This window comes from Mytilus edulis, chromosome 7 (genome assembly GCF_963676685.1).
Source record: "Mytilus edulis chromosome 7, xbMytEdul2.2, whole genome shotgun sequence".
Classification (NCBI taxonomy): domain Eukaryota; kingdom Metazoa; phylum Mollusca; class Bivalvia; order Mytilida; family Mytilidae; genus Mytilus; species Mytilus edulis.
Window position 1 is genome coordinate 17,004,892 of NC_092350.1, and position 27,172 is coordinate 17,032,063.

At 30.4% G+C, this 27,172-nt stretch overlaps 2 protein-coding genes across 5 annotated transcripts in view; one reads left to right on the top strand and one right to left on the bottom strand.

Moving 5' to 3' along the window:
* LOC139480884 (trifunctional purine biosynthetic protein adenosine-3-like) overlaps positions 1–27,172 on the bottom strand; it is a 483,263-nt gene that overhangs the window by 269,010 nt on the left and 187,081 nt on the right. The gene's annotated exons all lie outside the window — the stretch shown is intronic.
* LOC139480867 (prolyl 3-hydroxylase 1-like) overlaps positions 1–27,172 on the top strand; it is a 47,417-nt gene that overhangs the window by 4,436 nt on the left and 15,809 nt on the right. For all 4 annotated transcript variants that reach the window (XM_071263796.1, XM_071263795.1, XM_071263797.1 and 1 more), the window contains exons 2-10: positions 816–968; positions 3,123–3,294; positions 15,057–15,182; positions 16,031–16,167; positions 16,784–16,933; positions 20,691–20,852; positions 21,490–21,546; positions 23,022–23,178; positions 23,899–23,986. In XM_071263796.1, coding sequence (XP_071119897.1) covers positions 816–968; positions 3,123–3,294; positions 15,057–15,182; positions 16,031–16,167; positions 16,784–16,933; positions 20,691–20,852; positions 21,490–21,546; positions 23,022–23,178; positions 23,899–23,986 — 1,202 coding nt within the window. The remainder of the gene's footprint in view (positions 1–815; positions 969–3,122; positions 3,295–15,056; positions 15,183–16,030; positions 16,168–16,783; positions 16,934–20,690; positions 20,853–21,489; positions 21,547–23,021; positions 23,179–23,898; positions 23,987–27,172) is intronic.

Below are 27,172 nucleotides of genomic sequence, written 5' to 3' on the forward strand. Positions count from 1 at the left end.
AAAATAAGAAATAAAATGTTACTTATCCAAAAGTTTCATTTTTCTTTCTATATTTGAATACGTTTTCTTAGGTGTTTAAAGGATTTCCAACAGGAATTACCTTTAGTCCACATACACCCTTGAAATAATAATTGATTTTTCATTTTCATGCTCGATGTTTGAAAAAATATTTAACTCTTTAGTTTCATTAAGTAATATTTTTTACAGCATGTTAGAATTTTGCTTCTTTGTGCTAGTCCTTTCAAACCCAGGCTATTATTAAAAAAAATCCTCGAGAATCTGTATTTATAAGGCTGTTGGAATTTTAAATATAGTAAAATTTAACAGTTTTTTTTCAAATCATTAAATAAGTGGTGTGATATAAAAATTGAAAGAAAAATCCAGTACATCAGTAATTTGGATTTGAACTACAGCAAAAAAAAGTTGAACTTAAATTAAAAGCATTCTTTCAACAATTACAACTCTTCATTTCCTACTGAACTTTTTTTTTTCATTCCCATTGGATTAAAATTATGAAAGACTTCCATTCACAAGAAAAAAATCAGAATTAAAGAAGAAAATATGAAGCTGTATTTATAATGCCAAACTCCAATTTCTTTGACTTTTTGATCATTTTAGATTTTGCTATGCCATTGTCAGTTTGTTGTCAACTTATGAGTTAGATTATCACTTTGGTGTCCTTTGCCTCTTTTTTTCAGGCATATTTCAAGTTTGTCCACTGCCATTTTCAATCTTATGTGTTAAAAAAACTATGAAAAAGTCAGTCAAACTATGAATAATATTGGTCAATCTGGTTTTTTATCATCTGTTTTCAGTTAGAAAGATATACAGATGCAGCATGTGCAGCATATACCTATTTCCTGAGGAACCCAGGAGATGAAGATACAGTAGCAAATATCCATTCATACAGACAAGACTTCAAAGTTAAAGATGAGGACTTTAAGGATTTGGAGAAAAAACCTTATCAGGTATGGAATAAAAGTGACCTCAGGGACCTTAAAAAAGATTTTTTACATCTAAAAGATCATAAACAATTTCTTAGTAATTATGTTTACTATTTAAATCATTTTCGGTAGTTTATTTTCTTTGTAAACAATAGTCCAAATCTCAGAAAAAAAATTCTAAGGCCAAAAAATATAATATGTGTGTTTCTTATTACATCTTTGAAAAAATAGGGTAGGTAGGATTTTTTTTTATTTGACCATTTGTTTTACATTAAGTCTTTGGGAGGGACATTCTGACTTCAACAGTGCTTATGGAAAAAAATAACAAAAAAAACTTAAGGGTAGGCTATGTTTTTATGCCCCACCTACGATAGTAGAGGGGCATTATGTTTTCTGGTCTGTGCGTCCGTCCGTCCTTCTGTCCATCTGTTCGTTCGTTCGTTCAGGTTGAAGTTTTTGGTCAAGGTAGTTTTTGATGAAGTTGAAGTCCAATCAACTTCAAACTTAGTACACATGCTCCTTATGATATGATCTTTCTAATTTAATTGCCAAATTAGACTTTTGACCCCAATTTCACGGTCCACTGAACATAGAAAATGATAGTGCGAGTGGGGCATCTGTGTACTGGGGACACATTCTTGTTTAGTTTAAAAGAAAGGGAGGGTAGAGTAATAGGAAACACATATCTTTTTTTTGTGCATATCAAAATATGAAGTGAAATAAAAAAAAAAAAGTCCTTTTTAGATTTTTTTTCTGGACTCTTATGTTTTCTGTTTGATTAAAAGTTTATGCTGAATTAAAACATCTATTTGTATGTATAAATAAGGCTGCATATCTTTTGGGACATCAAACCAGGAAAGTGGAATGCTACATGTATGTTTTAATACTGGTATTCCTCATGTCATGATGCACTTTTCCCCATTAAATCACAATTGCATATTACTACGTACATGATATGCTAATGGAAAACATTTTCTATTCAGCATTTAAGAAAAAAGATAAAAATCAGCTGTTTTGCATGTAAGCACATGGAGCAGTCAATTACAAGACTGCAACCATTATAAGAAAGAGAAATTAAGTCTCCTGTATAATTTTAATGGTTGTGGGGGACAAGTTTACCAGATTTTCTCTTTCAGTTGTTCATGTAACATAATCAAATTATCTGGTCCATCTAAATTTGTCAAAAGGATAAAATAAATTTACATTTAAAACACATGTAAAGGAATAAAGATTATAGATTTTATAATCAAAACTCAGTATATTATATTCATATTAGCACCACATAAGTATGGTCATGTTCAGTCTCCAACCTGATAAATTCAGTGTCATCTACAGTATGTTAAATAAGTCATAGAGAAGATACATTAAATATGTAAAGATGAGAAGATACATTAAATATGTAAAGATGCAGAGGAATAAAGTTTTTTACCCATTCGTCAGTGAACTGGTTTTTTTTCATGCTTATTAAAAAACTTTTAATCAGATTGCCACCTTGTTAGTATATTTGATCACATAAGATATTTTTAGGACACTATATATATATATATATATATATATATATATATGTCTAAGGTCAAGGTCATGGGGTTATAATAAAACTAATTTATGCTGGAAAGTGGTTTCCTGATTCTGAATCAAATTCTGTATATGATTACATCTTTACATGTTCATGTGGTTACATACAATAAGAGGATTGAGACATATTGATTTGATTTTGTGGTCACTAAATTTGAGGTCAAGGTCATACTTACTAAGAATAGACCAAGACAAATTTCTGTAAAAGAGTTTCTGGATTATAGCTCCAATATCCTTATATGGAAATCAGAATCATATATATGGTCACACTTAAGAATATTGGTGTTCATTATAGTTCATTATGTCAAGTTAATAGGAATATATTGTGAAATAGAAGAGTAGGGAGATCCCTATTTGGTTTTAATCTATACATCCAATGTCAAGGTCGCAGTTACTATTAAATGAATTTTGATAGAAGGCTTAGGTTTAATAATATTCCAAAGTTATACCCCTTTGTTATATGAATTTACTTTTCAATTCCTTTTGAAAATTGAAATAAATACTTACTGCTTGAAAGCCTTGTTTCATTTTTTTTTGTTTTTTAACTTATAACAAGACAAATCTCTTATAACATGTATAAGATAAGTGGTAAATTTATTGTAGGATTACAGAATAAAAGGAGAGAATGCCTATGACCAGGATGATTGGACTAATGCAATAGAATTGATTGAGCTAGCTATTACAGAATACTACAAAGAAGAAGAGAGGTGCCGAGTAGAATGTGAAGGACACTTTGACCACCAGTCATTCCCAGACTTTATCCAGGCTATAGCTGGTAAGTTAAAATTTTGGAGGTTGTGAGTTCCAACCCCTCTCATACTGGTGCACTTAACTCCAATCTTAATCGATTAGGATTGTCAGTTTTCCAATCCAAGATCGTATTTTTCCTCCACTAATTAAAAGCTGACAGCCACAAAATAGCTCATAAAAACACATTAAAAAAAAAGAATTAAAAAAAAATTTGAACAATAAGATTCAAGACTACCAAAGCTGAATTTTCAACTGTTTGATGTCTAAACAATATTGTTTACTTATATAATCACTGCATTTCTACAAAGTTTATAGGACATACTTCATGTTCATCAGATGGAGGATAATCGTTATATCTAAGCTTCTAGTTAACTTAGTTTGTTAGTCTGTCTATCTTCATTTGATTTTTTTTTGTTACAGTATATTGTTCTTGCATATATTCATCTTGTGACTTTCTAAAATAATTCCAAATGCTTTCAATTATCCTGCATCCAAACTTTTTCCATACCAAACATAGACAATCTTTAATTTTTCAAACAAACTTCAATCAAGCGTTATTGAAAATAAAAAATATGAGAAAATACCTCATAATAGATGAAAAGAGTTTAATGTCAAATTGTGTTTGTCTTTTTAATCAAAAGCAATTTTTTGTCCTAGAAAAAAAAATCTTCTTTTTGTCTGCATTAAAAAATTCAGACTAACAAATTTCTTCCATTTATAAAAATATTTTATAGTTTCTATGATTTTATTAAAGGCAATTGTCTAGATTCTAAAAAACCCAACTGTTATTTTTTTATAATTTAATTTTGGATGTAACGTGTCTTCTGATTGGATTAACGTTGTTATGGTTATCTGCTCATAGACATAATTTTGTCATGTGACCATCAACGTTTTTTCATGGTTTATTTTGGTTTAAAATGGATTTTAGAATTAAATTATAAGAAATGACTGTAATATGTTTTCTGTCTATTCGAAATAACATAAAAAATGTGGTGCACACTTTAAAATAACCCGCTACGCCAGTTATTCAGTGTTCATCACATTTTTGATGTTATTTTTTCATAGACAGAAAAAATATTACAGTCATTCTTTAAAAAAATACAATTGCTATATTTAAGTATATAGGTTAAAAAGAAATCAAGGACAAGTGCCTTTGAAATTCAGTTGAAAGTAATATTTGAAGAAAAATGTCTATGATCTTTTATTGTTTGAATTAATGTCTTTGTTGACAGCTTTCTGAAGGCTTTTGATTGTACATCTATGAAGATTTGACTTTTTTCTTTCTTCAAAAATTTGAAGAAACATGTCCGTTAAATGTGAATTCCATGAGATATAATAGTATTAAATCTGCTGTATGTCAAGGATCAAATTGTTTTTGTGAGAAATAAAACACGAGTTTATAAGAACTGCCTTTAAATCAAATCAATACTTAAAGAATTGATAAAATTTCAAAACGATCTAAAGATGTATATTGTTTTAAATAAAAATAAATGTTTTCCCACTAGTCTGTGAAGATGGACTAAATTTATGGCTTTGATAAAAATCAATTAAAAAAGAATTTATAAACTGCCTTTTGTTGTTACAAAAAATACAAGGCTACAGTGACTGCAGTATAGATTCAATCATTGAATCTTAGCAACAAACAGATTTCTTTATAAAATTAAGATAATCCAAGTTGTACATTTTGTAATAGAGAAATTAAAGTCATAGAACATTTATTTTGGGATTGTGAACATACACAAATATTATTAGAACAGATTGAAGATTGGTCTCTCACTTATTGAATTAATTTTAGTGTAATTTTTACAAAAGATTTTTTTTTTTCTTTGTTTAGTAAAATTGCAAAAATGTTAAACACTATTTTCTGCATTACTTTTTGTAATGCAGAAAATACTGTTTTAAATATCATAAAACAATATATTTATAATACCGCATTAAAAAACAAAGAACTATCAATATTATTTACTCAGTCAAAAGGAAGATGAAATATTTGTATGCAATTGAATATCAGTTTCACTGAGAATACATCTTTTTTATAAATTATTTAGTTACAGTATATATTTCTCTCTCTTTCTCTGATGTTAAGACTGTCTAACTCTTTATGAATTTTTTTAAGGAACTATTGGCCTTTACTTATAATTATTAAAAGTCCATTTGACTTCTATATATTTGCAGAAAAAAATCTTAAAAATTCATTTTTTAAAATTGATATTTTTTTCTTGATGTATGTTAATATATGATATTGACTATTAATTTCATAATTTTTGGTTAATAATTAAAAAAAGTTTCCCCTTAGGTCTCTATGTTAATTTTATTTGTATGAAGTGTTAGACGTCAAATGGACAATAATATCCAAAATCTGTGTTGTGGATTACGTGATATTATTGAGTAAGGTACTGAAGCTGCATAACATGATTTGTCAGTACAGGGGTTCTTGGTTTTTGATCCTGTTGATTGGATCATTTAACTTGCAACAGTTTGTAGAATTAATGGACTTCAAATTTTATGACGTATTTTATCAAATCTTGAACTTCTTAAAAGTGCCTATATGTCTTATAATAAGACTGGTAAAAACATGACCTACAAAAACCCTCTCATTAACTTAAATTCAGAATTTAAAATGGGGATATTCTGGTATTTCAAGATCTGATTAAGTTGAAACGCTCTAGAAATAAAGAATTAAGGGAATTTACTCCATAATTTTAACCAAAAGTTATGGAGAGATTTCTCAAATTATCAAACAGGATTAAGGTAACTTCAAAATAGAATTGTTCGGTCAACTTGTCTTTAATTGGTTTTTCAAAGGTTATTGATTTGGGGATGTACAGTGTCTGTGCATTTACTCAAACTGTTCATACGAATCTTTTAAAATTTTAAGGTGTTTTTACAGTTACTGATGACAAAATGGAGGTCTATATTGATGATTGTCACTTATACTGTTCAGGATTTATGGTCCTTGTGGTATTGCAAAATGCGAGGACACAGAAAAATCTGGTTTGCTGTCACTCTGGCAGCCTCTTGTTTCTGACAAGTTTTGAAATTCTTTAAATAGCATTATTCTTACAAAAACTTGCACTTAAATTGTAATTATGGATTCATTATTATTTGTTTGATACCAACTTTTTGCAGATTTCATAGGTATAGGTTAACCAAATTTAAATGGTCAACAAAGTATGAGTTTTCTATTGGCTTGAAGGCAGACATTGGCAAAACCATGCTATCAAATAAACAATTTAATATTTTTCTCAGCTCATGGAAATTGTTATCGGTATAGATCTACAAAAATAAGTATAATTTACATTGTCTTATCGGGCCTTTTATAGCTGACTATGCAGTATGGGCTTTGCTCATTGTTGAAGGCTATACAGCGACCTATAGTTGTTAATGTCTGTGTCATTTTGGTCTTTTGAGGATAGTTGTCTCATCGGCAATCATACCACATCTTCTTTTTTATATTCTCAAGAAAATAAATAAATCCCCAGTAAATGCTAAACAACAAAACAAATAATACAGACCACCTGTAACTTTGTTAGTATTAGGTTTGTATTTAAGGTAATTACATGAATTAGATGTGTCCATTTTAAAGGCTTATTACAGCTTATGTTGTACTGTTTAATTTATTTGGAATTACTAAGTACAATTTGCTATGGATTGATTACCCCTTCTTTGATTTTATCTCCATTTGCAGTTCTCATTTCATTTTGATAAGTGCAATTGTATTGTGCAGATTTTCATTAATCTGTTTTATACTGCAATCAGCTATTTTACTATACAGATAAAGCTATACGTATAAACGTTAGCTTTATACGTCAATGACCTCAACTAACCTATAAGCCCCGCCTACTTACCAGAACTACTGTATTTCATCAACAACGTCACGTCACAACCATGACAACGTGTAGCAACTTTATGAATTTAAACTTGTTATGTCTTCAAATTGGTAATTTATATACCATGTTAATTAAATGTTGTTAATTAAGTTCATTTTCCCTTTCTAATTCCTTAAAATGTCAATGTCTTACCGCCGGGACTACGCTCATAGGGAAATACCCCAAAAATGGTACCCCATGAGGGAAATTCCAAACACTTTTTTTTAACAACAATTTGTTACATATTTTTTTATTTTTTATTTTCTATCGATTTCAGTATAAAGACAATATACGTATACTGTCTTTAAATATGAAATTTATTTGTATTCGGCACGAAACGGGAAAATGCTTAGTACAACCTCGCATTTCCCCTGTTTCTAATTAGCCTCATACAAATAAATTTCATATTTCAATACACTATACGTATATTGTCTAATTGTATTGCCAGATTTTTTAAACATATCTTTTGAATGAAGGAATGCTAAGCATAACTGTTATTGAGAAAAGTGATGCATAATACATATAAAATAAGCTGACCACAGGATAATTTCAATATTTAAGGAAAGTCTTAAATTTGTTCTGTCTATGAAGAAATAGTATTAATAATGTGGTGCACACTGAATAACCGGAGAAACAGATTATTTAAAATTATGCACCACATTTTTGAGGTTATTTTCAAAAGAATTTTTTTTTACAGTCAGTTGGTATTTTCTTACTGCATTGAAGACCTATTGGTGACCTTCTGCTGTTGTCTGTTCTATGGTCGGGTTGTTGTCTCTTTGACACCTTCCACATTTCCATTTTCAATTTTATTCTTTATAATTTAATTATTAATTCCATTTATGAGGAGTAAATTATGGAAAAACTGTGGATGACGTCACGATCCCATGACAAAAGTATGTATGTGAGCTGATGGACACAAAATCTTTCAGCCAATCACAAGATTTGTTATATCAAAAATTAAATTATTGCATTGATATTAGAGACAAATACACAATGAACATTTCAATATACATTATAACTTGTTAGTAAGGAATGACATAAGACTATTCATTAATGACTGTGCAATGTGATAAAGCATACTACAAACCTAGAAGATTTTAATTCCACTTATTTACTATTATTGAAAGTGTTCCAAAATATTTCTGTACCGGTGCATATTGGTAATGTTAGGTCAATTATAATGTGAGAAGTAGTAATGTTTTAGTTGCTATGAAATAAGTTTTGATTATATGGAAGACAACTCTGTCATTATAACTCTTAGTTGTTGCTGGCTTGAAATAAGGTTACGACATTTGGTATTTAGAGCTTGTTCACTTAGATTCTTTGATTATCATTGTTCAGGAATTTGACTATTTATGTTTGGGTGTACAATTTTAAAAGAAATACCCAGAATGCATAATGTTCTGAAATTGTAAATTTTATAGTTACGCCTTTAATGTTAAAGAATGTAATAATGTAAACAAAAGGATTTCCTATGAATTCATTCATAGTTGAAACATGTGGTGAACTATTTACTTGCAACATAATAAACATGAACAATTTTACTGATGAATGCAGTCAGTTCAACCAGACTGAAATAACAAAATGATATATACGTGTGTGTTGTAGTATTAAAGATTATATTTTGATGATATGCAATTTTTCTTAGCAAAAGTACAAAAAAAGTAAAATCTCTGACATCAATAGGACATGTAGGTGTTTCTCGTTTCAAACAAGAAAAATATTGAGAAATAGTCACTGAAATCTTTTACAAAGAGACTGATTACTTTTTATACCTCCTTTTAACTGCAGAAAAAAGTTTTAGAACATCTACAATTGTGTGCCTCACATTCCCAAAGTAGGCTATTTATCGTTGACATTCACTGGTCCCTTGTTGAGCATCTTCTAAAAGCAGTAAGAATAGTAAAACCCATCATTGGACAAGAGGTCCAAAAGAAAATATGTTAAAAAAACTTATGATGGTGGCTTTGAGGATTGTTTATGATATTATAATCAATAATTCAAAGGTGAAAATTGGGTAATTCAAAAGTCAAGGTCACAGTAGTTGTTAATTGACAGAAATTTTGAATTGTTTTCTTCAGATGATATCTTTAAACCATGTCCCAACTATTACTTTTCTTGGTTTGATACTGTCCCATTGGACTTCAAATAATCCTATTTGTGTTCATTTTCCTTAGTTCTTATTCAAGGGCACAGAAGAAATGGGCCATTTTTAGAATTATGTCTATGGCAAGCGGTTTTACTATTTATTCGAATTTCAAGATATCTCCTATAATATATAAGATATCTTATATATTATATAAGATATCTTATATAATATCTTATATAATATATAAGATATCTCCTTTAATATATAAGATATCTTATATAATTGCATTTTTATGAGATATCTCATATATTATATAAGATATCTTTAATGTTATATGAGATTTATTACATTGGTTACAACAATAGGCGTTGTCAAGACGTCGATAACGTCGGATCAAAACAAATTGTCAATGCGTAGGAAAAAGATATAGTTCCTTACATTTTCTACATTAATTTCATAAAAAAAAAAGCCATTTACCAATGTAATAAAAAGAATAACTAATCGCCGTATTTGAATATAAAAAATAAGACAACTTGTGACCGAACGCCGCTATAGATTAAACTCGTGCTGCGCACATCGTTTAATCCATGCGTTGTTGGGTCACGCGTTGTCTTATTTTTTACATTCAAATACGGCGATTAGTTATACTATAAATCTTTAATGTAATATAATATATCTCATAAAGTTTATATGATATCTTATATACTTTATAATATATCTTCTAAAGTTTATAAGATATCTTATAAAGTATATGAGATATCTTATAAATAATTTTTAACCAGATTTTTGTGACAAAAATGTCGGTTATTGATTTGGGGATGTACGGCGGGCGGGCGGTCGGGCTGTCAGGCGGGCGGGCGGCAATCAAATGTTGTCCGTGCATTAACTCATGAACCGTTCAACCAAAGCTTTTAAAATTTTAATATGTTATTACTGACTACTATTTGAAGGTCAAGTTCAATAATGGCGATTTTGACTTTTACCGTTCAGGAGTTATGGTTCTTGAAAGATTGAAAAATGGAGTTTCCAGTCGGGTCCGTGCATTTATGCATGAACTGTTCTACCAAAGCTTCCGAAATTTTAATACGCTGTTACTTATGACAAAATGGAGGTCAAGTTCAATAATGGCGATTTTGACTTTTACCGTTCAGGAGTTATGGTTCTTGAAAGATTGAAAAATGGAGTTTCCCGTCCTGTCCGTGCATTTTCTCATGAACCATTGAACCAAAGCTTTTAAATTTTGATATGTTATTACTGATGACAAAATAGAGGTCAAGTTCAATAATGACGATTTTTGACTTTTACCGTTCAGGAATTATGGTTCTTGAAAGATCGTAAAATGGCGTTTCCATTCACGTTGTTGCATTTACTCATGAACCATTCAATCTAAGCTTTTCAAATTTTAATATGTTGATACTGATGACAAAATGGAGGTCAAATTTGAAATTGATAATTTTCACTTTCACCATTCATCAGTAATGGTTCTTGTGATATTGCCAGGACACAAATAAATGTTAACAAATCCGGTTTGCTGTCGTTGTGACAGCCTCTTGTTATATAAGATATCTTATATAATTTATAAGATATCTTATATAGTTTATAAGATATCTTATATAGTTTATAAGATATCTTATATAGTTTATAAGATATCTTATATAGTTTTTAAGATATCTTATATAGTTTATAAGATATCTTATATAGTTTATAAGATATCTTATATAGTTTATAAGATATCTTATATAGTTCATGAGATATCTTATAAAGACAATTATATAAGATATCTGATAAATTATATGAGATATCTTATAAACTATATTTGATATCTTATAAACTTTAGGAGATATCTTATAAACTTTAGGAGATATCATATAAACTATAAAAGATATCTCATAAACTTTATGAGATATCTTATAAACTTTATGAGATATCTTATAAACTAAGTAAGATATCTCCTATAATATATAAGATATCACCTATAATATATTAGATATCTTATATTATTTCATTTTTGTGAGATATCTTATATATTATATGAGATATCTTATATATTATATGAGATATCTTATATAGTATATATAAGATATCTTTAATGTTATTTAAGATATCTCCCCAAATTTATAAGATATCTTATATACTTTATAAGAGATCTTCTAAAGTTTATAAGATATCTTATATAGTTTATAAGATATCTTATATAGTTTATAAGATATCTTATATAGTTCATGAGATATCTTATAAAGACAATTATATAAGATATCTGATAAATTATATGAGATATCTTATAAACTATATTTGATATCTTATAAACCTTAGGAGATATCTTATAAACTTGAGGAGATATCATATAAACTTTACGTAATGTCTTTCACGGGAAATGACTTTATGACATATTTTTACCATATAGTCGCGCAGGTATCCCTACTCTATTAAAGTTTTTTTTTGTAAGTTAATAATCTTAATAACTGTACTACTTAATTGATGGTCACCAACTCATTTGATTTTGATTTTCAAAATATTTTGTGCAGTATAAGATTAAACTTATTCACACTTTTATTCAACGTGTGTTGGAAGTGACAATGCCTACATTAAATCAGGTGGTGATGGAAGTTAAATGACAGATTCAGCTAAAAAACTGTTATGGCGTATCCCGGAACTGGTCTATTGGTAGATTGAAATTGTTAAAAAAAATACTTTGAACGTCTGTGCAGCCAAAAAGCAGATTTAAAATGAAAATTTATGTATCAAGAACATATGGATTTTTTTAAAGACAAATCTATGTATTAGAAATTATTTCGGACAAATTAAAGAAGGTATTTCAGCAATATTATGTGTTTTTTATACAAATTTTAACTTTTTTAAAAGAATTCAATCAGTAATATGTCAGATAATTGTTGAGATAAATGCATTATTTTTTCGATTTTCAGCTATATTTCAAGGAGTTAAGTATGTTAAGGTTGTATGCAAAATTTGAGCAAAATTTGTGAAATATTCCATACCGGTTTCTTTTTATGAAATTCTTGAAATTTTACACAGTCTTACAAAAGTAAATATGACAGAACACAGATAATGTTTAGCTATCAGACACCATCAACCCAATAGTTATATCGCAGTTTGGACCAATACTTCTAAATTTATAAATACAGTTTTTTTTTGTTGATTTGGCAGAAATATATACTGGACTGCTAGATGTTGGTTAATGTTTTTTTATCTGGAAAAGAAGGTTAAGATGACGTCACTAAAAAAACCTTCACCTATTTTACACATCTGTTTCCCTGACAAAACATGATCAATGTTCACACAGACTTAAACTGTCTGCCATCATATTATTCAGCATTACATGGAACACGATATTTATGCCATATACCAGCAATGTAATGCTCAGTAATTCGAAAAAAATATTCATAAATCAATTTAATCCCATAAGTTGAAGTCCTGTGCAACACCGCGATTAGAAAAAAGAACTGTTTTCAGTATGACCATAAAGAAAAAAGACAATGTTTTATGAAGATTTATGTTGATTTGAAGGGTTTGTTTCCTCTGCTTGACCATTCACTGTTGTTAAATTTTAAATCAGAAGATGCAATTACCCCTTTATGTAATTGAAAACAAACATTTATAAAAAAAAAAAACAATTGTCACTTCCTTTCTACATCTTTAAAAGTACTGTTAAGACAAATCTATTATTAGCACAAGAACATGAGCCCTTACTTGTTTTCAGTGTTTATTCCATTCGTCCATTATTAATATTTTGTTGATTTTTTTCTTCAAGAATGACTTCAATACTTTGAGTCAATCTTTTTCTCATTATCCTTTGTATGCTAACTTTCATTTGTTTTTTGTCTGATAACACCCAGTTCAGATGAACTAAAATGATTGCATTATTTCTTATGACGCAAGAATCTTATGGTCTTATTGATAAATGACATGGATGGAAATAACAACACCCCGTCCAAGTGCAACTATTAACCCCTGGGTAAAAAAACAAAAATATATAAAAAACTATTAAAAAATTGTCAAAATGTGGTGCCAAAATGTGGAGAGAAAAAATCAGACTGTAAAAGTACCAACCAAACAAAATTAAAACACAAGATTTGTTTAAAAAGTAATATTTGACAACGTGCAGCAAATTCAGTGTTCAATTTCTACATTATAAGTCATCAGAATTTTCCAATTTTACACCCTGTAATATAAAATGAGTACAGGAGTGCTTCATATATATGTACATTTTATACGACCTCAAAAATTAAAAAATTTTTGGTCGTATATTGGTATTACGTCGGCGTCCGCGTCAGCATCCTCCGAAGACGGATTGTTTCCGGATAATAACTTTTGAATAAGTAAAAAGAAATCAATAAAATTTTAACACAATGTTTAAAAGGTTTAGGAATAAGGGGCCCAAAGGGGCCAAAAACAGCATTTATCTAGTTTCAGGACAAAAAGTGGTGTATTAGTATTTCAATTGTTCTGAAATTGTACCACAATGTTTAAAACCATAAGTAGAAGGTTGGGATTTATTTAAAGGGGTTATTGGGCAAACAGTCTATGAATTAAGGGCCAAAAAGGGGCTAAAAACAAACATTTTTCTATTTCAAGACTATAACTTGTGTGTAACTGTATGGATCTCTATGATATTGTACCACAAGTTTCCATTTAACACAGGGAAGTCCCGGATTCCGTTTGGGGTTAATTTTCCTAAATATGTAGGTAAGTTTAGGAATTAGGGGCCAAAAAGGGGGCCCAAAATAAACATTTTTGTAGTTTTCAAACAATAACTTATGTTTAAGTGTATGAATCACTCTGAAATTTAATCACAAGTTTCCATACCATGAAGGGATGGTTAGTATTGACTTTGGGGGGTTATGGCTCAAAGTGTTTTGGAATTAGGCGCAAAAAGGGGAAAAACTAGGTATTTCTGGTCAATGGACAATTAAGACAATTTAAAAGCAGTGTAAGGGAGGTAATTCTAAAACATTTAACATACAATGTTGGGTATGTCCATATTTACCTCGCTTACATTACTTGTATATTATGTATAAAGAAATGTCAGGTTTTGGACTAATTGCAAAAAAAAGGGGGGTGGTAGTTGTTTTCAATTTTTTTTTCTTCAAATTTCTCAAATTCCAAATTTTTGAAAAGTTAAAAGAAGAAATCTTTAATGTTCAATATTGCTCAATAGCTTTGTAAGATCTTGACATTTGTTTTGTGTCAGAAACTCATATTATTTCAAAAATTCAATCGCAATCCAAATTCAGAGCTGTATCAAGCTTGAATGTTGTGTCCATACTTGCCCCAACTGTTCAGGGTTTCGACTTCTGCGGTCGTATAAAGCTGCGCCCTGCAGAGCACATGGTTGGCTGTGTCTCAGGCTGTATGAATTCTCAACAGTGTAAAATTGTGTACATCCCCTGAATACACCAAGATAACTAATAACACATGTGTAGTAGGGAAAATTGAACAATCTTATTTTCTCAGAAAATACTAGACCTACCAGAATTACTTTTGATGATAAAAATTCTTTAGTAATCCTACTAAAAAGAAAACTGTCACCTAACTTCATATTTTAAAGATTTCTTCACAGCATGACAGACATAAAATCCAACTAATGTCATGGACTTGTAAGTGAAACACTAGGTTTTCTTTTTAATTTAATTGGATTTATTCTGTCATTTATCTGATATTAACAACTTGATTTTTGATGTGCATGCATTACATGCTAATGTATTTTTTATTATTAGTTTTACCATTGAAATATATAGATATACATGCATATACATAGATTTTGAAAATTTACAACTTTATAAATGTATGTTATTTATTTTTTTACAGATCACTACATCTCTGTGTTACAGTGCCAGTTTAAATGTGAAAGGAAGTTGAGCATTCTCTATAAAGACTATTTACCAGATTTTGTTGGACAGCATTATAATTTTCTACAATTTGCATATCACCAAAGTGAGTTTGGTTACTATAGTTATAATAGATAGTTAATTTATGCTATAATTACCTTCCTATAGTATCTTAAGCTTGTACATGGGTTGGTTCTAGTCATAAGCTGCTTCAAGATTTTAACATCATTACACTAATGGAAAAAAAAAAAATTCTACATTTTGAAGAAAGATGTAGTTTTTAAAGAAAATAATTTGTTATTTCATTGCTTGTAAACCAAAGAACAATAAAAAAAACCATAGCGGAATAATTTCTTGACAATTTTTTCAGAAATTTTTTTTTTTTTGTATTAGGGAAAAGGACATATTTTACACTAAAGATACCAGGGCATTTAGTTATAACCCATGTGCTCCATTCTGAACTCCAAAAGTCAGTCAGACTTATTAGGTCAGGTCTAAATATATTTAAATCATTTTTGTAATGAATTTAGTAGTTATCAGTTTAAGTTCTACTTTCCTGTTACAAATCAACCTATTTTTGGCAGATAAGAACACTTGTTCAACTCTTAAAAATTTATAAAGGGCCGTGGCAATGCATATGATAATAAGGAGTTGTCGGATACATATCAATTAGACAACAACTAAATATAAAGAATAACCAAAATACATCTTGAGGGCAACATACAGTATTCAACAACTGTCTTTACAATATATGTGTCAGGCTCTCTCTAAGTCGTCGAAAGTATGAATTGTGACAAAAGAACAAAACCTGGGCAAGAACACAAAGTCTTTTTGAATAAAACATTGCTTTATTAAAATTTATAATAGTTCAAAGCATTCTTTTGTTATTTATATATTATAGCTTTTGATTTGAGATGTTGTTAAAAGAATATAAGAAATATCTTTCTTTTTAAGATGGCAATAATGACAAGGCTGTGGAGTGTGCAGGCACATACCTATTGTTTAATCCAAACGATGAAGAAATGTTACGTAATAAAGCATTTTATATGCAGAAACTTGGATATCATGAAGCTCATTTTGTACCTCGGCAGGTAAATAATAACTGATATGCATGTCACTTCAAGGAACAGGCATCATCTTTGAAGATACAGTTTTTATTATCATCCCCATAACAAATTATTTTTGTTTTGCCCCACTACATACTGCATTTATTATCTATGTCCTTCATTCAGAAATCAAATAAATGAATAAGCTTTTTTGCCTGCATATATTTTTGTTTTTGGTGTATTAAGATGACTAACCGATCAAGGTCGGGTTTTGTACCAGTTAGTTAATCTGGTTATGGCAGAATTACAGCTCTGACTTAAGAGACTTTGAGTTCATAAAATTTGTACATTTTTTTCCTTTTTTTCTCAAATCAAGTTTGAGATTCTTTTGGTAGATTAACTTCGGTTGAATTATGACACTTGTAATTTGAAAAGTCCAGAAATTTAGTGTAATGCTTTTAGATCTGAAGCTGATTTTTAGTCCATTACTGTATCATAAATTGAAGAGGCTTTTTTTTTTTTTTTTTTTTTAGACTGTAACACATAAAGAAATCTTTTAGACAACTTTTTCATTGATTCAGGGTTTTATTGTTTTGTCTGTTTCAAATAAACTTAATTGGTACTTAAATATAAATGACTTATCAAGTTGGATTATTTTCAGGATGCCAAAGAATATGAAAACCGTAGAAATAAAATGTTGGAGTTGTTGTACTTCATTAGAGATGAGTATAATGTAATGGAAGATAGTGAAGAAGATACCATGAAAGGGGATTACCTTAGAGAAATTGAGTCAGAATTAGAAAAGATACATGTAAGGGAGATAACTCACATTAATGTAAAAGAGTAATTAAATGACTGTAAGGTTTACAATATGTTTTTTTTAAACAATATTTAAAAAACATGGTATTTAAAAAAAAATCTATCAAATAAAAATATTGTACAAAAAAAATCAGGCAACAAATTATTGAATTGTTTTTGATATTTAGACTTCTTCTAAATGCTTATTTATTTCATGACATCTTTCTAAATGTAATGGAAAATTGTTAATGTTTGAACTATTCATTATTGTGATTTTTTAGCTCACCTGGCCCAAAGGGCCAAGTGAGCTTTTCTCATCACTTGGCGTCCGGCGTCCGGCGTCGTCGTCCGTCGTCGTTAACTTTTACAAAAATCTTCTCCTCTGAAACTACTGGGCCAAATCAAACCAAACTTGGCCACAATCATCATTGGGGTATCTAGTTTAAAAAATGTGTGGCGTGACCCGGTCAACCGACCAAGATGGCCGCCACGGCTAAAAATAGAACATAGGGGTAAAATGCAGTTTTTGGCTTATAACTCAGAAACCAAAGCATTTAGAGCAAATCTGACATGTGGTAAAAATGTTTATCAGGTCAAGATCTATCTCCCCTGAAATTTTCAGATGAATCGGTCAATCGGTTGTTGGGTTGCTGCCCCTGAATTGGTAATTTTGAGGAAATTTTGCTGTTTTTGGTTATTATCTTGAATATTATTATAGATAGAGATAAACTGTAAACAGCAATAATGTTCAGCAAAGTAAGATCTACAAATAAGTCAACATGACCAAAATGGTCAGTTGACCCGTTTAGGAGTTATTGCCCTTTATAGTCAATTTTTAACCATTTTTCGTAAATTAAAGTAATCTTTTACAAAAATCTTCTCTGAAACTACTGGGCCAAATTAATCCAAACTTGGCCACAATCATCTTTGGGGTATCTAGTTTAAAAAATGTGTGGCGTGACCTGGTCAACCAACCAAGATGGCCGCCACGGCTAAAAATAGAACAAAGGGGTAAAATGCAGTTTTTGGCTTATAACTCAAAAACCAAAGCATTTTGAGGAAATCTGACGTGTGATAAAAATGTTAATCAGGTCAAGATCTATCTGCCCTGAAATTTTCAGATGAATCGGTCAATCGGTTGTTGGGTTGCTGCCCCTGAATTGGTAATTTTGAGGAAATTTTGCTGTTTTTGGTTATTATCTTGAATATTATTATAGATAGAGATAAACTGTAAACAGCAATAATGTTCAGCAAAGTAAGATCTACAAATAAGTCAACATGACCAAAATGGTCAGTTGACCCGTTTAGGAGTTATTGCCCTTTATAGTCAAATTTAACCATTTTTCGTAAATTAAAGTAATCTTTTACAAAAATCTTCTCCTCTGAAACTACTGGGCCAAATTAATCCAAACTTGGCCACAATCATCTTTGGGGTATCTAGTTTAAAAAATGTGTGGCGTGACCTGGTCAACCAACCAAGATGGCCGCCACGGCTAAAAATAGAACATAGGGGTAAAATGCAGTTTTTGGCTTATAACTCAAAAACCAAAGCATTTAGAGCAAATCTGACATGTGGTAAAAATGTTTATCAGGTCAAGATCTATCTCCCCTGAAATTTTCAGATGAATCGGTCAATCGGTTGTTGGGTTGCTGCCCCTGAATTGGTAATTTTGAGGAAATTTTGCTGTTTTTGGTTATTATCTTGAATATTATTATAGATAGAGATAAACTGTAAACAGCAATAATGTTCAGCAAAGTAAGATCTACAAATAAGTCAACATGACCAAAATGGTCAGTTGACCCGTTTAGGAGTTATTGCCCTTTATAGTCAATTTTTAACCATTTTTCGTAAATTAAAGTAATCTTTTACAAAAATCTTCTCCTCTGAAACTACTGGGCCAAATTAATCCGAACTTAGCCACAATCATCTTTGGGGTATCTAGTTTAAAAAATGTGTGGCGTGACCTGGTCAACCAACCAAGATGGCCGCCACGGCTAAAAATAGAACAAAGGGGTAAAATGCAGTTTTTGGCTTATAAATCAAAAACCAAAGCATTTTGAGGAAATCTGACGTGTGATAAAAATGTTAATCAGGTCAAGATCTATCTGCCCTGAAATTTTCAGATGAATCGGTCAATCGGTTGTTGGGTTGCTGCCCCTGAATTGGTAATTTTGAGGAAATTTTGCTGTTTTTGGTTATTATCTTGAATATTATTATAGATAGAGATAAACTGTAAACAGCAATAATGTTCAGCAAAGTAAGATCTACAAATAAGTCAACATGACCAAAATGGTCAGTTGACCCGTTTAGGAGTTATTGCCCTTTATAGTCAAATTTAACCATTTTTCGTAAATTAAAGTAATCTTTTACAAAAATCTTCTCCTCTGAAACTACTGGGCCAAATTAATCCAAACTTGGCCACAATCATCTTTGGGGTATCTAGTTTAAAAAATGTGTGGCGTGACCTGGTCAACCAACCAAGATGGCCGCCACCGCTAAAAATAGAACATAGGGGTAAAATGCAGTTTTTGGCTTATAACTCAAAAACCAAAGCATTTTGAGGAAATCTGACATGGGGATAAAAATGTTTATCAGGTCAAGATCTATCTGCCCTGAAATTTTCAGATGAATCGGTCAATCGGTTGGGTTGCTGCCCCTGAATAGGTAATTTTGAGGAAATTTTGCTGTTTTTGGTTATTATCTTGAATATTATTATAGTTAGAGATGAATTGTAAACAGCAATAATGTTCAGCAAAGGAAGATCTACAAATAAGTCAACATGACCAAAATGGTCAGTTGACCCCTTTAGGAGTTATTGCCCTTTATAGTCAATCTTTAACCATTTTTCATAAATCTAAGTAATCTTTTACAAAATCTCCACTGAAACTACTAGGCCACAATCATCTTTGGGGTATCTAGTTTGAAAAATGTGTCCGATGACCTGGCCATTCAACCAAGATGGCCGCCACGGCTAAAAATAGAACATAGGGGTAAAATGCAGTTTTTGGCTTATAACTATGAAACCAAAGCATCTAGAGCAAATCTGACAAGAAGTTTAATTGTTAATCAAGTCAATATCTATCTGCCCTGAATTTTTCTGATGAATTGGACAATCGGTTGTTGGGTTGCTGCCCTCCAATTGGTAATTTTTAAAGAAATTTTGCCGTTTTTGGTTATCTTGAATACAATTTTGTCCCAATTTTTAACAATTTTCATTAATTTGGTAAATTTATGTAAATTTTTACCAAATATAGTTCTCTGTTACTAATGGGCAAAGTTCATTATAGATATAATTGTAAGAAGCAAAATCGTTCAGTAAAGTAAGAACTTCAAACACATCACCATCACCAAAATACAATTTTGTCATGAATCCATTTGTGTCCTTTGTTTAATATGCACATAGACCAAGGTGAGCGACACAGGCTCTTTAGAGCCTCTAGTTAAGAATTAAAAAAAAAAATGAGAGTTTTTATTTTTGTTTTTCTCATCTAGTCACATCATTTGCACCAATTAAAACCACACAATAATATTTGAACTTACAGTAACTTAAATGTTAAATATTAGTGATTTAAATTTATCTAATCTGTATATATGTATAACAAAAAGAAAAAAAGGAAATATGGATAAGCAGGTCAGGCTTCTTTCACCATAGAACTGAGCGATAACAACTGTTGTTTCTGAGTTATATATATATTATCAGATATGTTTAAATTAACTGATCTTACCTATGCTCAAAACGTGACATATGGCTATTTTATTTGGTTTTTAGATGAACAGCACCAAATCTAAACCTGAAAAACTGACCAAAAAACACTACATGGCAATTTATGAAAAGATTGGAATCAAAGTAAAAGAAGAAAAAAATGACAGATTTGTTGCTGATGATTTTTACAGACAAGACCAATGTAGAGAACTTGCCAATTTTGCAAATGTAATTATCTGTTCTATGTTTTCAAGTCATAAAGGATTTTCGTGCATGGAAAAATCATAAACACTTATGCCAATTATAAGGATACCACAATTATATTTCATAATTTATTTTACTGATAAGTTTTGATTTCAAATGTTAAAACTGATCAAGATCAGTGAAGTCATAACTATTTTGTAACAAATCCTAGCCAGTATATATGGGTTTTGTGGGACCAAATTATAAGAAGAAAACAGTATTTAATTTTAATTTAGAAAGGAATTGTAAATTATAAGTAATGAATTTAACAGCTCATGACTGATTGTTTATGAGTAGTTTAAAAAAAAAAAGACTTCCTTCAGTTTTCTTATCTTAAAAAAAGGAGGAAATTTCTAAAATAACCTATTCATTTTGTGTGCCTCAAAATAATACTTAAAATTTCATTTACTTAATGAAGAAAGAAAGTGTATGGGCTATATCACACTTTATATCCACAAAGTACCAAAAATACCCGACATTACAATAGAACCTAGTAAAATTAGAACAAAGAATATAGTTTGTAGTCCCTGTAAGAAAACATTTTAATTTAATAAAACTTAAATTTGAAATTAAAGATAAAATTCTAATAATTAATTACATTCAATTTTATTTTCTATTTTAGATATTGGAACCTAATTCAAATGGAGTCAGATTTTTAAATGTAGCTGAAGGTTTACAGGTATATGTTGTCTCATGTAGCAATATCCTACCATTTCTCTAGAGATTTATTCTGAAATTTTCATTAGAAGGTTTTCCGTAATATTATATCAACTCAATAATTAAATAAAGTTCATTTAATGCCTGAACTTTTGTAGCCTTAAACCAATGCAGAGTGGCAGGCACATTGAAACACAGTTAATCACAACAATAGAACAAAAATTACTTATGGCTTTTGCTCAAAGTTTATTTAAAAAAAGATAAGGTACAACTATTTTGACCGTCAAGAGTTAATTACATTTGTTTGGATGAAATGAGTCCTTTTCTTTTGGAACTAGTTCTGATAGAACCAATTTCTGTTAATCATCTGCCTTGCTCAAATCAACCTTGAAAGGAGTAAGGTCGGTAAGGGCCATATTTGGCCCCAATTATAAAGTTCATAGTTACAAGACAATAAATATTTTAAGTTGCCTTAAAGAGATGTGAGAAAGTAAAACAGAACTATTTTTGTCAAAGTTCAATTCTAACACGATGATTTTTACGTCCCAAAACGGTCAAGTTAAGGGATTTTGGCGAAATTTGACAAAATCAGCTGGATTTCAACCACATTAAGGACCAGGAAACATAGAGGGCAGACGTTGACAAACTTAATATTCAAATAAGACATTTGAAATGTCTTCACAAACATTATTTTAAAAGATCTTTGTTGTCGACGTATGCGCTCTATGTTTCCTGTCCAATAATCTATTGAAATTTACCTATTTTCATTGATTTTTTCGTGAAAAATCAATATGAGTACAATTTGTGACGTCAAAATGAAACGCAGAAACGTAACATTTTCAACAAAATGGCTTATTTTCTATCTATCACTGTATTAGCTATAATTAATTGTGATATTGGTCAATAAAACCGAATTTGAAATTTACGCTAAAAAAGGGGGCCATTTTAGGACCTTACTGAACATACTCCTTTGCTTTAAAAAATTCAACTGGTATTAAGCAAGGCATATATTTGTGTTTTACCTATTTTTCTTCTTAACTTAAAAATAACTGCTTTTATAATCAAATTACGTTTGAGTTAAGATCCTTGATTACCTGTAAATTCCAATGATTTTTTTTATAATGAAGATAATGTCAACTTGTTAAATCTTAAAATACATAGTTTTCATCAATGTCGCACATTGGTGGAATTCCACTGTGATCCTCTTTTTGGTAGGTCAAGCTATGCAAAGCTTACCTTTCAGTTTGATTAGAAATTTACCTGTATTTATTGTTTTGACCAACTAACACATATGTTAGACATAACTCCCAATAGTTAATCACTAATAAATGACAAATACTTATAACGATGTGAAGCAAAAGTATTTTCAATTCAGATATAAACTGAATCAGAAAATAATCAAAAAAATCATCATGATCACAAATTGTCTATTGTGGTTTTGTCCCTAGATATTGCAACCTTGTTTGATTAAAATCAGAATTTCTTTTCTTTTAACAGCGAATAAAAGAAAATACAGAATTGGAAATTTCCTTGAGATTGTTTTTAAGAGCCAGTGAGCTAGCACGTCATTTCAGTGCTCACTTTTATAACAAGACAAGTTTCTTTATAAAGAATGCTGCAATAGTCTGCATAGACCCTGGAGCAGAAAATCAGTGTATGTATTATTGAAACAGAAAACAGTTTTTAAACTAGATGTTGAATTTCAAGATTAAATATGAATAGACATGTGTTATCAAATATGATTGAAGTTTTATAAAAATGGGGGCTGTTTCTTTTGTTTTTCCTGGATATTTAACAAACAAGATGAATCCTAATTTATTTGATGAATGATTTAAGGCACAATTTTTAGCCTAAGAAAATGAAACATTTCAAATCAGCTGATTTCTGTGTAAGACAATTAGAATGTACAAAAACAAACCTCAAGATCTTTCATATATTATGAACAGTTTACAATAAGAACCCAGGAATAACAGATTGAATTAAATAGCAAATACATGTGCAGTTTGATTTTTTTGGGTGAAGAAAACCTATATCAATGGAAACAATGGCTATCTTTTTCTTCACAACTATCAACATCTTTGATTATTAATCAGGGCTGTTAATAATTATAGTGTAGGGTCTTTATAGTCCTTTTGATATCAAATGTTATTGATTTTTTGGGTGTGGACATACTTATTTTGAAATATAAGGTTATTGAAGTTTCTGAGGAATCATTGGTCCAAAGACCTCCATTTATTTGTTTATGCTTTTTCAGGATTGGCTGTGTTGAACATGTTCAACAGATTAAAATTAATTTTACTGGGTTACATACACATTGATATCAAAAGTTAAAATTGTAAATGAAGACATGTATATGGTTTTAATGTTTTTTCAGATCCAGAAAATTGTATACCACAGGAAGATGGTAGTTGCTTAACAGAGGATGAAATTGATGATAAGGAACTTCTTAATGATCAATTTGTGTAAGTCGTATATTTTTTATTGTATATTTTCCATGAACATGCAGTTGCATGTGATAAATGACAGTTCCTAATTTGTAAAGTTATATGGAAATATGACCAAGGAACATTTAAAAATCATCGTCTTTTTTGTCTTTTGTAAATATTTAAAAAGTACTTAATCTCCTATATCTTTCAGTTTTTATTGTTATATATAAAATTACATAGCTAGTAAACATCAATGGTTCGGGAAATTGACTTATTAAAATAGATTGTTTCTGTTCAGCTAAATTTTATATTCTAATGACCTCTAATATTTACAGTGCAAAAACTCTTAAATATTGTTAGTCATTGTAAGACAATCTTGGTAATACTTCTTAGTATAGCAGGAATATTCCACTGACCAAATGATAATTTAACAAGTTCAAATTGACTGTACTTCATAATGAAGGCTGTCTTTCATCTGTCCCTTTCATCATTTTTCAGGGGCCTTGGAGGCCAAGTGGTCTAAGAAGTTCTACTACAGTAATAACTAGCCAGTCAACACTGAGGCATTTTGTTCGAACCCTGCCTGTAAGGGTGCAATTGACTCCAATCTTTATTGACTAGGATTGTCAGTTTTCCTATCGAAGATTGATGGTTTTCTTTGGTCACCCAGACTTCTAACACCAATAAAAATTAGTCGCCATGAAATAGCCAGAAAGTGGCGCTTAGAAATTTAACACCAACAATCAATCAATCAATCATCAATTTGCAGCTGCTAATATCCTGTAGCCATGTCCAGTGAAGCAATAGTAACATTTCCAACAAGTAAATCAAAGCAAGATTTAATGTTTGGAATAGGAAATACATCTTTTATAGTCAATTTGTTAAGGGAACAATACTCCACACAATACCTCAAAATGCCATCCTTCATTATGCTTTTACCAATCAAACTGCCCTTTCAGAGTTTGATACCTGAATGATATTTGTCACCATTATATGTTTTGGATGTCCTTTTAAGAATAAAGTGGTGATATATAAAATTATCATGTCAGTTCTTACCAGACTAGCTTTATCTCTTCTAAATGTAGTTGGACTTTGTCATGTTTCAAAAAATATTAAAGATGTTCAAATTGACCGCCCTAATTAATGCTGTCTTGTGTCTGTTCCATTCATCAATTTGCAGCTGCTATTATCCTAGTGGCCATGTCCAGAGCTGACATAGTAACATTTGCATCAAAAGAAGATTATATGTTTAAAATGAAGAATACATCTATGATATTCAATTTGTTAAGGGAAGATAATCCACACATTACCTCAAAATGCCATCAATCTTCTTAATACTAATACCTGACAAAATGCTATACAGAGTTTGATACCTGAATGACATCTGTCATCAACATATTTGTAGCTGTTTATACATGTCCATGTCCAGTGATTACACACATTCATTTCCGACAAGTGTATTTGAGCTAGATTAAATGTTTTAGTGGAAATGTGTCTTATATCATCAATTTGTCCAGGGAAAAATAATCCACACTCTCAAAATGCAGTCTTTCTTTTATAATACTAATACCAAACAAAATGCCCTTCAGAGTTTAATACCTGAAAGACATTTGTCATCAACATAACTGTAGCTGCTTATATCCAATGGCCATGTCCAGTGATGACATAAATTCATTTCCATCAAGTTTATCAACGCAAAGTTCAATTTTGGAATGGGAAATTAGTCTCTTATGGTCAGTCTATTAAGGGAACAATAATCAAGACAGTACCTCAAAATGCTATCCTTCAAAATACTTGACAGACTGCCTTTTCAGACTTTTATATTTAATTGACATTTGTCACCATTATATGTTTTGGATGATCCTTTTCAAAGTGAAGCAGTGTTCTACAAAGTTTTCATGTCAGTTCTTGCAAAACTTGCATTAGCACTTCTAAATATAGCTGGACTTTTCTATGTTCAAAACATAATTTAAAATGTTCAAATTGACTACTTTGTATTTAAGGCTGCCTTGTGTCTGTCCCTTTCAGGCCCGGCCCGGCCAGAAAGTAGTACATATTTAACACAAAATAGTTCCTACACATGAGTGTAACTTTCTAAATATGTAGAATATTTATGTATTTTTGGTATCAAATGAAAGCTGAATGACTGGTGATCATTGTAGAACACTTTTTATGCCCCACCTACTATAGTAGAGGGGAATTATGTTTTCTGGTCTGTGCCTCCAATCGTCTGTATGTCCGTTCGTTCGTCCGTCTGTCCCGCTTCAGGTTAAAGTTTTTGGTCAAGGTAGTTTTTGATGAAGTTGAAGTCCAATCAACTTGAAACTTAGTACACATGTTCCCTATGATATGATCTTTCTAAATTTAATGCCAAATTCTAGTTTTGACCCCAATATCACGGTCAATTGAACACAGAAAATGATAGTGCAAGTGTCTGGTTAAAGTTTTTTAATGAGAGTTTTTACCCCAATTTTACAGTTCAATAAACATAGAAAATGTTAGTGTGAGTAGGGCATCTGTGTACTATAGACACATTCTTGTTGACTTATAATTTTGGATATTTAAAAAACTGCACCAAACGTTATAAAGAGGGTACATTTGCCTGTTTGTCAGATCTGAAGTACCTGTTTTGGTATATCCAAAGTTCCAGGAACCAGTTCCCTCTTATATGCCATTAAAGGTATGTTGATTTTTTCAGTACAAGACACCATTAAGTGTAGCTTCGACGTGCAATGAATATCACTTTATTTGAACTTTAAATGAAAGAGCTGTGTCTGCTTGAAATTGAGGAATTTAACATAGAAAGCAATGGGGCCATGGGTTAGTGGTGTACTTCCTTCATTAGTACTTTATATTTTGTGTCCATGCCCAGTGATGACATACATTCATTTCGCCAGGTAGTAAGGTTTTATGTTGGAATGGGACATGTCTTTTTTTTTTAATTTGTTAATAGAACGATTATCCATACAGTGCTCAAAATGCAAAGGTTTTGGCTGATGTGGCATAAAGATCACACCAATCAATCAATCTTCATTAAAGTGATGGTGTGTTTTACAATTATTTTGCTTTATTTGTTTAATATCCCCTGTTTCTATTCCCTTCATCACATTTTTGTTGAACAAACCAATGTCAAAGTCGAGAAATCTGAACTAAGAATTTACTTTTCCTCTGTATCTGTGACCAGCATTTTAAAATACATTCTAATATAACGAGGGAATGTGA